We start from the raw sequence: 16,173 nt of genomic DNA, 5'->3' as shown, positions 1-16,173 counted from the left end.
CCAGAATCACTACTACTATCCGAGCTCTTTTCTTCTAAATCTTCAAAAACATCTAATTATGGAATTTATCAGGAAATGTGATCTGATCATAATGTTTCGGCCAAATTGTGCTAATTGTTTTATTTACTAATCTGATTGAAAAGACAATCCTTGCAGCTGACTACGTGCATTGCCTGCTAGCACTTGTCATACTTTCTTTTTCTTGTCATATGATTGAAATTTACTGATTTCTTCTGATCAGATTAGTAGACTTTTTCTCTGCGTGTAGGACACTGCTTTCCCACCAACAGAAAGAGATCGACTTGGTCTTCGAGGCCTTCTCCCTCCACAGAAAGAGATCGACTTGGTCTTCGAGGCCTTCTCCCTCCTCGCATCCTAACATTTGAGCAGCAATATGATTAGCTATTATGCCCCCAAAAAAAAAATGTTGAAATGTTCTATACAAGATTTGCAAGTTAGTATGTGTTTTTATTATTTTTGTAAAGACAGTTTTTTTAACCACTGCAAATCTTTCATTATCATATGTTTTTGCTTAAGTTGTAACTATACAATAGATGTAACTATGCGATAAAACTCTTTAACTGATGCATAACGAAATCTTCTTTACTACATGGTAATTTGAGAGCACTTTGTTCTTTTTATGAAATCACGGTGGATGCATATCGATCTCTGGAGAAGAATACTTCTCACGAATCTGAGAGTGGTATCTTTAGCGAAATGGAGGATGTTGAACAGATCGCGACGACATAAATGAGACATTGTATTCTGAGTAGGTTTGGTGGCGAATGCTTGAATGTTTAGATTAAGATTGTCCTTTAGTTTTCGTGAAACCGTTTCTAATCCTTAAGTTGGCGATCCGTGTCCTTATTGATAACATTAAAGAGTTATGTTTAGATTAAGATTGTCCTTTAGTTCTCGAACCTAAGTTTCTAATCCTTAAGTTGGCGATCCGTGTCCTTATTGATAACATTAAAGAGTTTGCTCCAAAGAATATACACTCCAAATGCTTGGATTGGTATGTCAAAATTACGGTGGCTTATTCAGACGGCGCGAGGGATGTATTTTAGTGCGAAGGACAAAGGAGAGATGATGTCGATGATATACAACCCGACCAAACAGGTATTACTTGAATTTCAAGACTGTTGTTCCTTCACATAATTTACTTCATCAAACAAGGTCCGTTGACTCGTGCCCTGATTTTTATGGTCACTTAGATTCTAGATTTTGCGGTGTGGGTTAGTTGTGACTCATTTATTGGTACGGTCTGCAGCCAATCTCTTCGATAATGGGATCCTTACGTAGAGATCCTTGATTTTCTTTTATTCCTCTTTTCGTAGTTGTGAGGTATCTACCGATTTTATTTCCTTTTGTCGCTGTTATAGGATTTGCTTTTGTCTATATGGATGATCAACAGATACCGAGGATGCAATTCAAGACTTGATGGGTAGAATTTGGAAGACGGGACCGGCGGCTTCAGATTGAGTGGACAAAGGTATTTATGACCGGACAAATCAAGCCACCTAACGTGGGTTTGAATCGGACACGTTGATACGCATACATCACAGAGGTTCCAATCCAATGGATTAATGGAACGAGACGCTAATGGGAACCCCGCCTACAATGAAATATCTTCACTTGCCTAAGTGTGATATAGTCTCTCTGTAAGCCTTCAAGTTCGATCAAGACCTACTAATTTAGTGTCCCTGCCTTGATTGTAATTTAATTCCACTTTGGTTTTGAGTTGTTGGGATATTGTAGGAGGTGTGGATTAATGAAGTGTTGGGATATATATGTTTGGGTTACGCCTATTTTGCAAATATGAAAATTTTGTATACCACTTTCACTGATGATTCCATTTCACGGTCATCCAGAAATTGTATTGAGCACCTCTATAGTTCATTATATGTAAAATCAAATGACTGTATTGATTTGCTTGGGACTATTAATCTGTCAGAAGGTATGACTCTTTTAAATATTGTTGAAAACAATTGGAACCTAGCAATGGATCGTAGAATGTCAGCACAAAATGACCAATAATTATACTTCATATATTTGAATTCAATTAATCATTATGCAAAACAAAATAATTTTTTGAAATAGATTCAATATCAATGAAAGTCCAAACAATATGGACCAAAAATCAAAAATAATCAGCGACTCAAATAACTGGAAAAAAAAGGAGTCTTAACATCAGTTGCAATAAAATCGTATAAGATTCATATAACTATATATTTTAGGATAGTATCATTATCTCCATATGTAATTAAAAATACTTCTAATTACAGTCAAATTACAAAACAAAATGGACTATTCACCCTATAAAATATATATATACCAAACACATACGTGCTCAACATAATTTATTCCACTCCAATATATGTTTTTTTATTAAACTACTATAATTAAAAAATGCAGGTCATGGAGATTCAAACATACAACAAGAAGATCATGGAGTACGAAACAAAACACAATGTTTCATCAAGAATGCACTTACGAAATTCTCAAAAAGAAAAAAAGATTTATGAAGAACCAGTTTTACAGTTCAATATTTGAGAACTATCGAAGACGCTAAAATGATGTCGCAGTCAATGTGCCTATACTAAGAGAATACCATAAAGATCCAAATTATCCTATCATACAAACATCATTTGGAACATATCAAACCAAGAAAGTCGACTCAGAAAATGTTGCTGCAGGAAATGTCATACGCTATTTACAACAGATTTACAAGTTCGAAGTACTAGATGTGAACTACAACGAACTCATGACTAGACGTGAAGAGCTCTACGAAGCAAATATTCAAGTAGAAGAACTTCATATGCAAATTAAAGCATTGAAAAAAGAGAATGCTTATTTAAAGGGAATAAACGAATACTTGCTTATAGGCGGACCAAATATGGAAATTGACGACCTAAGAATTCCCGAGTAAATATTCACAACCGATTGGAAGATCCAGTGTTAGGAAAACAATGTGGTTCTTAATATCCATGCTCTTAGTTTACGCAGTGAATTTTGTTATTAACATCCTAATAATGTTTATTAATAAATTCCATCTCTTTTGATTACTCTTTTGTTTTGTTTGTAGTTTTACATACACAAGTTACACAACCAGATTTATTAGTTGGAATAGATATATAGACAAGTGTAAGAAATGGAAAAAACCCAAAAGCCAATATAACATAACAAAATTGAAAGCAAGCAGAGAATAGCCCATTTCAAATTGAAAGTAAGAAGAGAAGAAGAAGAATAGAGTCGACTTTTATATATTAGAAGGTTACAAAGAGTCGTCACAATGAATTGTCAATGCCAGAAATAAGACCGATCTTATATGTAAATTTAATGAGTTTGCTTTTGTTGGCTCAAATTGAGATTCACCCCTGAGAATTATACCCGCAGCAAATCAAAAGCTAAGGCTATGAATGGCTACGGTCTGTCAAAACACTGCCTTGGAGCTTTGCTTCGGTTCGAGGTAAGATTATTAATTGAATTTAAATTGTCTTTTGATTGTTATCATTCATTTTTTCATATTGTTCTCATTAGAAAGAAAAAAAGTGGTCCATTGAATGTTGGTTCCGCTTTTGCTATTGCTATGTTGAGATTGTAATATGGTTAATTTATTTTAAAATATAGAGGCGAATTTGTCTAGCAAACAAGGTTTTCTTAGGCTAATTAGAGCTCGAGGCCTATAAAGCTTATGCCTCGAAGTTTATATACCGAAAAATACCATGAGTTACTTGCGATCTTCCACACCTAAGGCCTTTTCTTTTCAGCCCTTATATTAACAATCCCTTCAATTACACGATGAAAGTTTGAACCCGCTTTACAGATAATAATACTCACAAAGAGACATTTGTTCTCTTTCTATGAAACCTTAAACTTTATTACTTATTAGTCAGATACTCAGATGACTAAGTTTAGAGGTTATAGTTTCTTTGGTTGTTACATGGCTCTTTTCCATTAATTGCTTTGATTATTTGGGTCATTGCAATATATTATCTTTCTTACTGTTTGGGGCGCAGTTGCTCTACTGCCACCAGCTAAACACCTTTTGAATTGATCCAATTTACCACTAAATGGCGTTTGTAGTTGATGACAGGTCATTGTTTCTGTAATGACCATACTTAAGTTTGTGTCCGTGTGCAATCAGTAACACTTTGTTTTTTGTATGATAGGCGTAACACCAGCGCTCTAGATACGCCTGCCCCTAGGCCCATTGCCTATTCTCAAGGTTTAACTATTGTGCCTCAATACTAGAGGCGCCTAGGCACACCCCCAGAGTCTAGCCAGCGACTTTAAATGAATGCATATAGAGTCTTGGTATATAGTCTCACTTCAAAGCCATGATCACCGGTGAGCATCATCAAACCTTTGCAGCTTTGTTAGCAGCAACAACAAAGTTCTATTTAAGTTTTGCATCATAGTTACGTATTTCATTCGACAATAAGAAAGTGGGCAAAGCCCTCAAAATAATTCCCCAGCATAAATTGTGCCCTCCAAAGTTTTGGTTCATATATAACCAAACCCAAACATCGTTACCCAAAGTAGTCATGCAGATTGTCGACCTAGGTTTACTCAAGGAGTTACCAAGCAAGAAGTAAATAAACTTAACAAATATATACAGTTATTTGTACGCGTCAGATAGATTTTTTTTTTATAGGAATCGTCGTATAGATAAATGCATATGGATCTTGTGATGGATGTATACATGAATCAATATAACCAAACAAACAAAATGTAGTGAGAAGGAGATAAAAAAATGCCTCACGGATTCATGTGTCGAAAATGAATAAATAGCATAAGAAAGCACAGGATGCACTCTGAACGTAATTAAGTAAAACGTAATGCAAAATTGTTAAAGAGAAACATACTTCCTCAATGCAGAACAAGGAGGCCGCACTGATAAAAGTTGCAGGGACAACAATCCACCTGCAGTCGTAGTCCCAAAGTATGACCGGAAGGGTGAGATGCCAAAACACTAAAAACCTTGAGGTCAAGCGAGTGTAAGAGAGAGGAATTAGGATACCAATGAGCTGTTCACAGATAGTAATTCCTTCATGAAAACAAGTAAATTTGGATTCCTACAGTGCATTGAGCCTACCATAAGCCAAAGTATAATCAAATCGTATGACTATAATGAAGTGCTTTGCTAGGCCAAGATGGATATACCAAGAGGTCTCGCTTTGAATTCTCCAAAGGTAGCATTTGAAGGCTCTGTGAAATAAATTCTATGATAGATCAAAAGATGGACGATCCTTTGAGTCAAGAACAATGGTAAGTCATCTTCTTCAAGCAAATCCTTTCATTTATCCAATATCAAATTGATTATGTTCGACGTGATTTGTAGTTGAATCACACTAGAGCATTAGTTGGATGAAGGCGTTAATCGGTGTCACCGTGGTCACCACGAAGAAGTTTCTCGCACCAAATAATGACCTTTTGGAAAAGTAAATGAGTAATTGACATCATATTATCGTTACATATGGAATCACAGAGCTAAACTCTAAGTAGACGTCTAGAAAAACTCTGACAGCAATGTAGTCTATAGAATTACAAGTACAATTTCTTGATGACCACTATATCATTTACTTTTGAGTGTGTGTATATTAATTATGTGCTAATATTTCAAGCTACTGTTGGTCTGAATAAAAAGTTATACACTTTTGATTTAGGAAGTAGAAGGCCCACATTCTGTATACCTTACGAGACACCTTTTTCTTCTTTGGCATTTAGAGATGATGGTTGGATACTCGCTGCTGGAACTAATAATGGCCGAGTGGTATTCTATGATGTTCGAGGGAAACCACAGCCTATCACTGCTCTTTGTGTTTATAGTAATTCAGAGGTAAAACTCTGACAATAATGTTATCTATGCATTAGCCATAAAAAATGTACGCATTACACGTACTAGATCAAAATTTGAGAGCTTGCAATCTCTTAAAAAAAATAGTAAAACATAAACTCTTCAAACAAAATATGCAATGAATTATTAGCTATCAATATACATATATTATTTATTCCAAGTGGACTTTAGGCTTTTGAGTCATTAGCTATTTATGTAGCAAGTCCGGCCATAGGCCGGGCCAAATGGCTAGTATATATCTAAGGACATACATAATACATCACCTTTTTCGTGGATCCTGTGCCAGTGGTACTACTACAGTTTGGCAGCAGAAACCAAAATACCACTAAATATCGGTAAATAATGTTGTGCCATATTGAAATAGTTTTGTACTTGATTATTAATATTTACTACTACAACAATATGAATGTTATTTATTTTATTTTTTTGGTAAATATATGAATGTTATTAATATACAGCAAAAGCACATAACTGCTTTAAAAAAAAAGAGCATCCTGTATTAAGGTTTCAAGACGGTTGCCTTGAGCAGAAACGGACGAGGTGGTATTCCAATTTCAGCATGTCCTTCCAACATTTGTACTACCCTTTCCATGGAAGGCCTATTTGAAGGGATATGTTGAATGCACCAAAGACCCACTAAACACACCCTCGTCACAATATGTTCATCTTCTTCTGTTCTGTCTTCATCTCCTCTTCTGGTTACAAAAGAAAATTCATCCTTCTCGACTTTGCTACAGAAGAATTCAGGAAAATACGTTGGACCAGACTCAAATGCTTCAGTCTCATACTTCTTTCTCCTCCCAACCATCTCTAAAAGAAGCATCCCATAACTATAAACATCAGATTTCTCTGTCACTGGACCAAAATTCTTCAACCACATCTCGGGGGCTGCATACCCTGGAGTTCCTTGAGCCGCGGTTAAAGACACATGACTATGGTCCTTATCAATCATCTTTGCTAGCCCGAAATCAGAAACTTTCGCAGAGAAATTAGAGTCAAGCAAGACATTTGGAGGTTTAATGTCAAGGTGCAAGATCCTATTCCCGCAACCTTGGTGCAAGTAGAGTATTCCCCTGGCTGTTTCTAAGGCAATGCTACAAACTTGTTTAGAACTTAGCCACTTGTATTCAGTTCTGCCGTCAACCTCAGCTCCAACATTTTCTTTCTTGGTATTGTAGATATACTTATCTAAGGATCCATTTTGCATGAACTCGTAAACAACTGCATGAGTGTCGCCATCGACGCAATATCCCAACATACACACTAAGTTATGGTGGTGTACACTTCCAACTGTCGCCACTTCATTCATAAAGTGTTTCTGAGTTTGCTTAGATATCTTGAAGATTTTTACAGCAACTGGTACCTCAACCTGTTTTTTTTTAATTGTTCCCTTGTACACAATACCGAATCCTCCTTCACCAAGTTTTGACGAGAAGTTGTTAGTGTAAGAATCTAGTATCGAAAAACAGTAATAAGAAAGGAAGCAAAACTTATCACTGAGGATTGTGCTCGGCACAATTTCCTTAAGACGGAAAACGCCGCCGGTATGGTAGCTGCCAGCCTCAAGCGTACGTCTCCCAGGATACAACAGTGGATGAGCGTGTCACCAGCCAATGACCAGCTCTGCATACTCCAGACCAGTTTTTAATCAGAGGAAAATAATGTTGTGTTTTAAATCAAGGAAAGACTGTTACAGTTTCAGTTTTGGAAAGCCCAGTACTCGCACCCACGCGAAGCCCAATTGGGTGGATTTGCACCCCCCCCCTGCGCGCGACGTGTGTGGGCACACGCGCACTAAGGTTTTCTGGAGCTCCCACCTCCCGAGAGCCCCCAAACCAAGGAGGCCTTGTGTGCGCGCGAGCACCTCCTTATATCTCTCTACACTATCCCTCCATAAGGACACAACCAATATAAACTTAAGAGTCTTAAGTTTAGTAACCAATGCACATTAGAGTGTAGTAGATACAAAAGGTCATGGGTTCAAACCCATGAGGACACAAATTCATTCACATTTCCAACAATCCCCACATGAATGGAATTATTAAGAAACGAAGAAAAGAAAAACAAAACAAGAATGTCCGAGTATGAAGAAGTTATGAATGGGTCAAGGTGTCATACGACTTGAACCTTCTCGCTTGGTGTTTGTCTGTCGGGATTACTAGTTGACCCAGGTGACCTTAGTCTTGAACTGCTCAACCTATATGTAAGCCTAGTCAACGGTAAACAACACACATAACTTCAAAAATCATCATAGAGTTCCCTCGGTTGTTGTGCTCAGATAGCCATGAGCTTCCCTGTGTTTCATGAGTGCTCTAGAGAACAAGCCTATAAGTTCTCATAGGAAGCGGCTTTTACTTCCTCACTCATATAGGTGCCTCTATCGAGTGTAATCAGATCTTTACACCCCAATTGGAAAACCAAACTATAGAAAGCATTAAGAGTATTCACTCATCCTTTAAATGATACAGAAGGTACTACTACATCATAGGGATGGGTACAGAGTTTTCACTCTAGGTGTAGTACCCCCACAAATCACGCAGATAACTTGTTTCCCCATTGAACCTTGATCCCGGGATCTCCATTCACTAAGGTTGGGTGTCGTTATCGGTTAATTAAATAGGCAATTAGTCTTTAATAGACTTTTAGCCCCATCCCCTCGATGTACTAAAACCAGCTCTCTAGCTAGGCCTTTAGTTAAAGGATCAGCTAAATTTTCTTTTGACCTCACAAAGTCAATAGCTATGATCCCATCTCTTAACAACTGTCGCACAGTGTTATGTCTTCGACGAATATGTCGAGATTTCCCATTATAGGAAGTATTTTTGGCCCTCAAGATAGCAAACTTTGGCTATCACAAAGTGAATAGAGACAGTGGAACAGGTTTAGGCCAAAGCGGGATATCCATCAAAAAAATTCCCTGATCCACTCGCTTCCTCACTAGCTTTGTCTAAAGCTATAAACTCAGATTCCATAGTGGAACGGCAATACAAGTTTGCTTAGATGATTTCCAAGACACTGCACACCCCATAAATAGTGAACACATAACCACTAGTGGATTTAGATTCCCCGAGAATCAAGAATCCAATTGGCATCACTGTACCCCCCAAGCCGCGGTGATATCTGCCATAATGAACACCATAATTTGAAGTATATTTCAAATATCTCAATACTCGATAAGAGCATCCCAATGCTCATTCTTTGGGATTTATGGTGTATCTACTAAGTTTGCTTACTTGCTACAGCTATGTCGGGTCTAGTGCAGGTTCATAAGATACATGAGACTACCTATAACCCTAGAAAACTCTAAAGGAGATACACCTAATCCAAATTTTTTGTCAAATGTATACTAGGATCATATGGTGTGTTCGCGTGTACACAAATAAATTGATTAAATCTTTTAAGCATTTTCTCTACATAATGAGATTGAGACAAAGTAATTCCATCGAGAATTATACACTATCTTAATGCCAAGAATGACATCACGATACCCAAATCTTTCATGTCAAAATGCTTACTCAAAAAGATTTAGTCTTATTGACGGTCTCTAAACCGGTTCCAATGATCAACATGTCATCCACATATAAACGATAATTACACCAGATTGTTCCTCAAATTTGCAATAAATGCATTTATCTCGCCTCATTAATATTAAAACCATTAGAGATTAGCACACTATCAAATTTCTCATGCCATTTGTTTAGGAGCTTGTTTGAGACCGTAAAGAGATTTCTTTAGCCTACAAACTTTTCTCTCAAGGCCTTCTAAGACAAACCCTTCTGGCTGATCCATATATATCTCCTCTTGTAATTCCCCATTTAGAAATGCCGTTTTAACGTCCATTTGGTGAATTACGAGATTACGAGTAGAAGCAAAGGCTATTAACATTCTGATAGATGTAATCCTTGTCACAGGAGAGTAGGTATCAAAGAAATCAAACCCTTCTCTCTGTTTATAGCCTTTTGCTACTAATCTCGCTTTATATTTATCAATGGATCCATCCGCCTTTAAGTTTCTTTCTAAATAACCATTTATTCCCAATAGTTTTACAACCTGGGGGGCAACCGAACCAAAATCCAAGTGTTATTGGTTATAATGGACTCATATTCACTTAGAATGGCCTCTCTCCAAAAAAAAAACGCGATCGTAGATGACATGGCCTCTGAATAGGTCTGAGGATCCTCCTCTACTAAGAAAGTAAGGAAATCAGGTCCAAAAGAGGTGTTAGTCCTAGGTCTCTTGCTCCTCCTGAGTTCAATTTCATCTTCAGCAGAAGAATCTTCTCGAACTCTAGGAGCAAGTGTAGAAGAACTCGGAGTCCCTCCCGATCTCTCAATGAATGGGAATTTATCCTCAAAAAAGACAGCATCCCTAGACTCAATAATGGTATTATCATCAACAAATTTATTTTTAGATTTGAAGACTAAAAACCTGTAGGCACTGCTATTCTGTGCATACCCAATAAAGACACAATCTACGCTTTTAGGGGCCAAGTTTAGTCCTCTTGGGTGTTGGTATAGATACCTTTAGCCAAACACCCCACACTTTAAAGAATCTATAAGTCGGTGTCCTATTTTTCCACATCTCATATGGAGTTTTATCTGTGGTCTTTAAAAGGTATCTTATTCAATATAATAGGCCGTTAGCAAAGCCTCCCCCATAGGTTCATAGAAGCCCCGAGCTATTGATCATTGAATTGATCATATCTTTGAGAGTCCTATTTTTCCTCTCTCTGCTATCCCATTGATTGGGGAGCATAAGGGCGATGGTCTCATGTACAATACCATTATTTTCACAAAATTTATTGAAAGGACCGTAATATTCACCTCCTCTATCGGACCTAACTATTTTTATTTTCTTGTCTAACCGGTTCTCAACTTCAGTTTAAAGGAAATAAATTTAGCTAAGCTATCATCCTTACTCTTAAGAAGATAAACATGACAAAAACGTGAAGCATCATCAATGAATGTAACAAAATATTTATTACCTCCTCTAGTCATGTAACCTTTAAGATCACATAGGTCAAGTGTGAATCAATGCCAACAACTCGGTGTTTCTTTCTACCTTTTGAAAGGTTTCCTAGCATATTTAGATTCTACACATACTTCACATCTCTTATTTTCAGAAATAGTATTCTTGGATATGTTACCTAGATGCATCAGTTTTTTAATTGAAACATTATTAACGTGTCCAAGTCTACTATGCCACAGATCAAATGACTCAACCATATAAGAAGAAGTAGATGCTTTATTTAAATCAAAATCAGTTACATTGAGCTTAAACAAGCCTTCATCTAAATAACCTTTACCCACAAAGGCTCCCCCCTTAGTCAGAACAAATTTGTCTGACTCAAAGACAAGTTTGAACCCCTTCTTACTTAAAAGGGAACCGAAACCAGATTTTTCCTAATATCGGGAGAACATAAAGAACATCCTTCAAATTAAGAACATTTCCGTAAGTGAACTTCAAATTAATGATCCCTTTTCCTTCAACTCTAGAAGCAGATGAGTTACCCATGAACGGACTTTCTCCTTCTCCCGTGAGGAGTGAAGGACGAAATGCACTTTTAGTGCCACGGATGTGTTTGGTAGCCCAAAGGTGTCTACCCACCGGTCGATCATGTTACTCACCAAGTTAACCTCGGAACCACGCAAGAAAAAGTTACCATCCCGAACTACATTTGCTTGTGCCTTGTCTTTCTTCCCATCATTCGACCTTTTTGAATTTACAAACCGGGCTATATGACCTCGAGATCCGCACACATAGCAATGAATTTCGTGGATTGTAAGGTTTCTTTTAAAAGTGAGGTTGGACCTGTTTATTCTTGTTCGCATATGGTTTCTTTTTGACGGGAATTTAGTTGATTTAGACTTAGAAGAACTAGCGGCGTTACCTTCCACCAAAGTTAGCCTTTTAGCCTTCATTTCTCAAGTCTCCACATTGATTTCAAATTCTTCCTTATCCTCCTCGATCCGAAGGTTGACGATCGATCTTCTAGTGTCATCTCTTTCTTCTTATGTTTGAGATCTGTTTTTGTACTCCTTCCACGAGGGAAGGGAGTTTCTCAATGATGGAAGCAACCTCGAAGCCTTTGCAGATTTTATAACCTTCCCCGCAAAATCTCATGAATAATTATTTGCGGCTCCTCCACTTGAGAAACAACAGATTTCCCATCTTCCATCTTGAATTCGAAACTTTCCTACAAGAAACTTCTTAGAACCTGCATCTTCGTTAGCATACTTCTTATCAAGTAAACTCCACAATTCAAGAGTACCGTATTACACAAAGATAAACATCATACAAATCAAGGGAAAGACAATCAAGTATATAATTTCTACATAAATAGTCTTTCTTTTCCCATCTCCCACACCACCGTAATCCACTGTGTTCATCTTCATTTTCATTGTAAACGGGTTTCACAATCGAAATCCATTCAACCAATTTCGGAGTAGTCGATAAAACCGCATTTTCATCATCGCGGTAGCTTTAAAATTTCGCCATCAAAAATCTCGGGTTTGACGGACTTACCACTAGGTTTTTCCATCTTAGCAAATATTAACAACAACGAGCACAATACTAGATAATAACGGATCGTTATTAGACAATCGCTTTTTCGCCTTAAGATTGTAAGAATCTAGTATCGAAAAAAAGCAAGAATAAGAAAGGAAGCAAAACTTATCATCGAGGATTGTGGCTCGCACAATTTCCTTAAGACGAAAAACGCCGCCGTATGGTAGCCGCCAAATTTCAAGCCGCACGCCTCCCGTGATACAACAAATGGATGAAGCGTGTCACCACCAAATGACCAAATTTCTGCGGGAACTCTCAAAGATACTCCGCACCAGTTTTTAATCGAGAGGAAAATAATGTTGTGTTTTCATTATTTTCTAAAACAGAGAGACCTTAGTTTTATAGATCCTAAAAACGCAACTCCGTGCTATTGCCTTTATTGTTTGACTTCGAATCAAGGAAAGATCAAGCATTAGCTTCAGTTTTGGAAAGAAGACCAAAAACGAGCCCAAGATTTCCTCGACCCCAATTGGGTGGATTTGCACCCCGGCAAGACACGCCAAGACTAAGGTTTTCTGAGCTCCCACCTCCCGAGCCCCCCAAACCAAGGAGGCCTTGTGTGCTACGAGCACCTCCTTATATCTCTCTACACTATCCCTCCATAAGGACACAACCAATATAAACTTAAGAGTCTTAAGTTTAGTAACCAATGTGGGACTAAAGCCCCCCACATTAGAGTGTAGTAGATACAAAAGGTCATGGGTTCAAACCCATGAGGACACAAATTCATTCACATTTCCAACAGTTAGTTAGCTTCTTCAGCTGAGAATACGAGTACCTTGTTAGAGATATGCTTGACATGGTCCTCTTGTCAAAGTGAAAGTTTAACTTTTTTGGACGAGCAAGGATCGCCACTAATGCAACAAGGATTACCAGAAACAATAATGAGGCAGAAGTAGAAATCGCTGCATTGAAAGAAGAGCTGTTTATTAGACTAAATTTTTTTCATAGTATATCAGTATATGAACTTAAAATGCACTGTTCGATCATATAATTTGTATACATTGCATACACCTTAGATTTATCTTTGTATTGGCAGAACACAAGCAACCCAAATTAGATATAATGAAGAAAACATAACTGTATTGAACCAAAACCAAATAGCTCCAACCCTTAAATTGTTCAGCAATAACTATATCCATGGACTCACTTGAAAAATATCCATTCAAGTAAAAAGAGCTAAATTTACCTGCGATAACTGCTCTGGATAATGGTCTAGATCTCCCTCTTCCTGGTGTATTAACCCATGTCGAAAGGTCCTCCAAGATACCTAGTCAAACAGAGGTTAAACAGAAGGCACTATCTTGACGATTAAAACAGCGCGTTCTTACTTGTATATGTAATAGCAGATTCGGTATTCATTTACCATATTCCTATGTTGTAGTGCTATCCACCATCTCCTAGCTTCCGCTAACTATTGTATTAAGTTCTGCAGCGCAATTTTCTTTTCTTTTCCGCGTTTTTTTTATTTTATTAGGGAGTTATAGGGACATATTTTATCTGACATATAAACAAACTCAAAATTGTTAGGGCATTTATAAGTTTTGGATTAGGCTAATATTTTGTAGATATAATCTACTAACTATTATAAACATTGTCACAAATAATAAAAAAAATCAAAAATTTTTAAACTGCCAAATATAGTATAAAAAATGGTGAAAATGAACGGTCCACAATTAGCCAAATTTTGTAAATTGTTAACTACATTTGACAAGTTTAGAATTTTTTGATTTTTTTTATTATTTTTGACAATGTTTAAAATAGTTAGGAGATCATATCTACAAAATATTAGTCTAACCCGAAACTTATAAATGTCCTAACGATTTTGAGTTTGTTTACGTGTCAAAGATAAAATATGTCTATAGAACCCCTCCCTTTTTCTTATTATTATCTTATAATTTGCTTTTGGTTTGTTTAAAAAAGAATTGTTAGAATTCGTTCTAAAATTGCATATCAAGGATCCAAGGAGAATCAGATACTGCAAGCTTAAGCAGGTCAACTATGACAATCTCATAATCGTATACATTTTTTATTTTTCTCTAGCTAGCTGTCAATCATTTCTCTAGACTTTGAGGTTTGGTTTCCTCGTTTTGGTCAATGTAATAATATTCATTCTGTCGACCATAAAAAATGCATGTAGTAAGCTTTCTGAAGCCTCTAACACTAACACTAACACAGCCTGACCCTAAGCTCCTCGAGAGGGTTGAAGGGCGGGTTAGGGCTTGATAGTTCAAGTATGAGTGTTTCTACGTGAACGGTGAACGCAATATATTTAGTTATTTACCCAATGAAATAAGTACATACCATCAGAGCAATTGAAGCTATGCACGCTAGTTGGGCAGAAGCAAACAGACGAGCCTGTTGAAGGTTTGTTCCCACACCTACCACCCGAACCCTCACATCCACGACACCACAAAGGCTTTGTAAATCCCATCTCAAATCCTGACCGTAAGTATCCTCTCAAATCTCCGCCATTACTTACGTTAGAAAAGTTGCCAAGGGTAAACACATAGAATGTCTCACAGTTAGTGTACTTAGCATCATAAAATGGAGCAAAATAGCAAAAGTTAGACGTATAGTTGCATCCAAGACAAGACGCATTTTGTAACCCTTGGATTGCATTTGAAGGAATAGGACTAGTACAATTGAGGTGGGTGCCAGGCTTATAGTTTGAACGAAGATAAAAAATGCTACGAGCATCTACTGCATAATTTGGTTTAGATACTGGCACACCACAAGTGAAAAGAGAATTTGATGCAAGAGATATAATTATGGTAGTGGGATCAGCGGATTTAATGGAGAAAATTCTGTAGGTATCAGTGGTAACTGGACTAGTTAGGAAGAGGGATTCATTATTAGAAGAACAAAAGGGTTGGATAGTTGAATCATGGCATGGAGTTGGCAGACCAAGTGGATATGGGAGTGAAATGTTGTTACATGTTGAAGGTGCGCATAAGTTGTAATAATATGTTGGATCTATGCTTGTTGGAATAAGCGGATGGAGGTGGTGCTTGTTGACAGTTTATTGAAACAAATAAAAGAGTGACAGAGAGAAAAAAGATAAAAGTGATAGATGGTTTTCTAAAATTTTGAAGGTGAGCCATGGAGAATTTTAAAAGATGGTTTCCAATTTTTCAATGAAATAGTAGAGAATTGCATGAAATAAAGGCGTTGATCATCTCCATTTTTGCTGCAATGTTTGTATGCCAAGTTTGCTTCCAGCCCAATTGAAACTTTTGATTACTTTTGTCTTTTTAAGTTAATAAATGACCTCCAAAAGCAATTAATACCAAATATATGCTATTATCTTCGTCTCCAATCTCTAAATTCACTCCCACCCCAACCTATCTCTCTGTGTGATGATTTTTTTTTTTTCGATAGTATGATAAACCTTAACTCTTCAAGGCCTATTTGTGACATTTGAAGTTTGAAATCAAATTTATATTATTATTATTGAGAAACAATTGAATTTTAGTTCAAGTTTAATTTTCAACAACCAAAGTTGAATGGTACTTAAATGTTTTGATTGATTGATTCACTGTTAATTTTGTTTTGTTTTCAAGTTTATGTGTGATAATACTAAAAAAAAATAAAATAATAAAAAAATAAAAATAAAAAAAAATAAAAATAAAAATGTCCTTTATTTACTGGCCACGTGGGCTATCTCTCGTTCGGCCAGAAGCAAACTCAGCATTCCAAAAATTGCAGCAAAAATGGATTAATAATTGTTCATCTTAAATGGTTTT

General features: G+C 36.8%; 1 protein-coding gene and 1 pseudogene across 1 annotated transcript; both read right to left on the bottom strand.

Annotated features, from left to right (window-relative positions):
- Positions 1 to 6,208: 6,208 nt before the first annotated feature.
- Positions 6,209 to 15,813, bottom strand: LOC147507460 (uncharacterized). The gene is made up of 4 exons (XM_086600168.1): positions 14,732 to 15,813; positions 13,617 to 13,697; positions 13,206 to 13,332; positions 6,209 to 7,483 (listed from the first exon to the last, which is right to left on the bottom strand). Exons 1-4 carry the CDS (start codon positions 14,859 to 14,861, stop codon positions 7,423 to 7,425), a joined length of 399 nt encoding a protein of 132 aa, XP_086456294.1. The 5' UTR covers positions 14,862 to 15,813; the 3' UTR covers positions 6,209 to 7,422.
- LOC147507461 (LEAF RUST 10 DISEASE-RESISTANCE LOCUS RECEPTOR-LIKE PROTEIN KINASE-like 2.4 pseudogene) lies at positions 6,360 to 7,118 on the bottom strand (annotated as a pseudogene).
- Positions 15,814 to 16,173: the final 360 nt, after the last annotated feature.

Source organism: Coptis chinensis, chromosome 3, assembly GCF_015680905.1.
Source record: "Coptis chinensis isolate HL-2020 chromosome 3, ASM1568090v1, whole genome shotgun sequence".
NCBI lineage: Eukaryota > Viridiplantae > Streptophyta > Magnoliopsida > Ranunculales > Ranunculaceae > Coptis > Coptis chinensis.
Note: the sequence above shows the minus strand (reverse complement) of the source record. Positions and strands in the feature narration are given on the sequence as shown.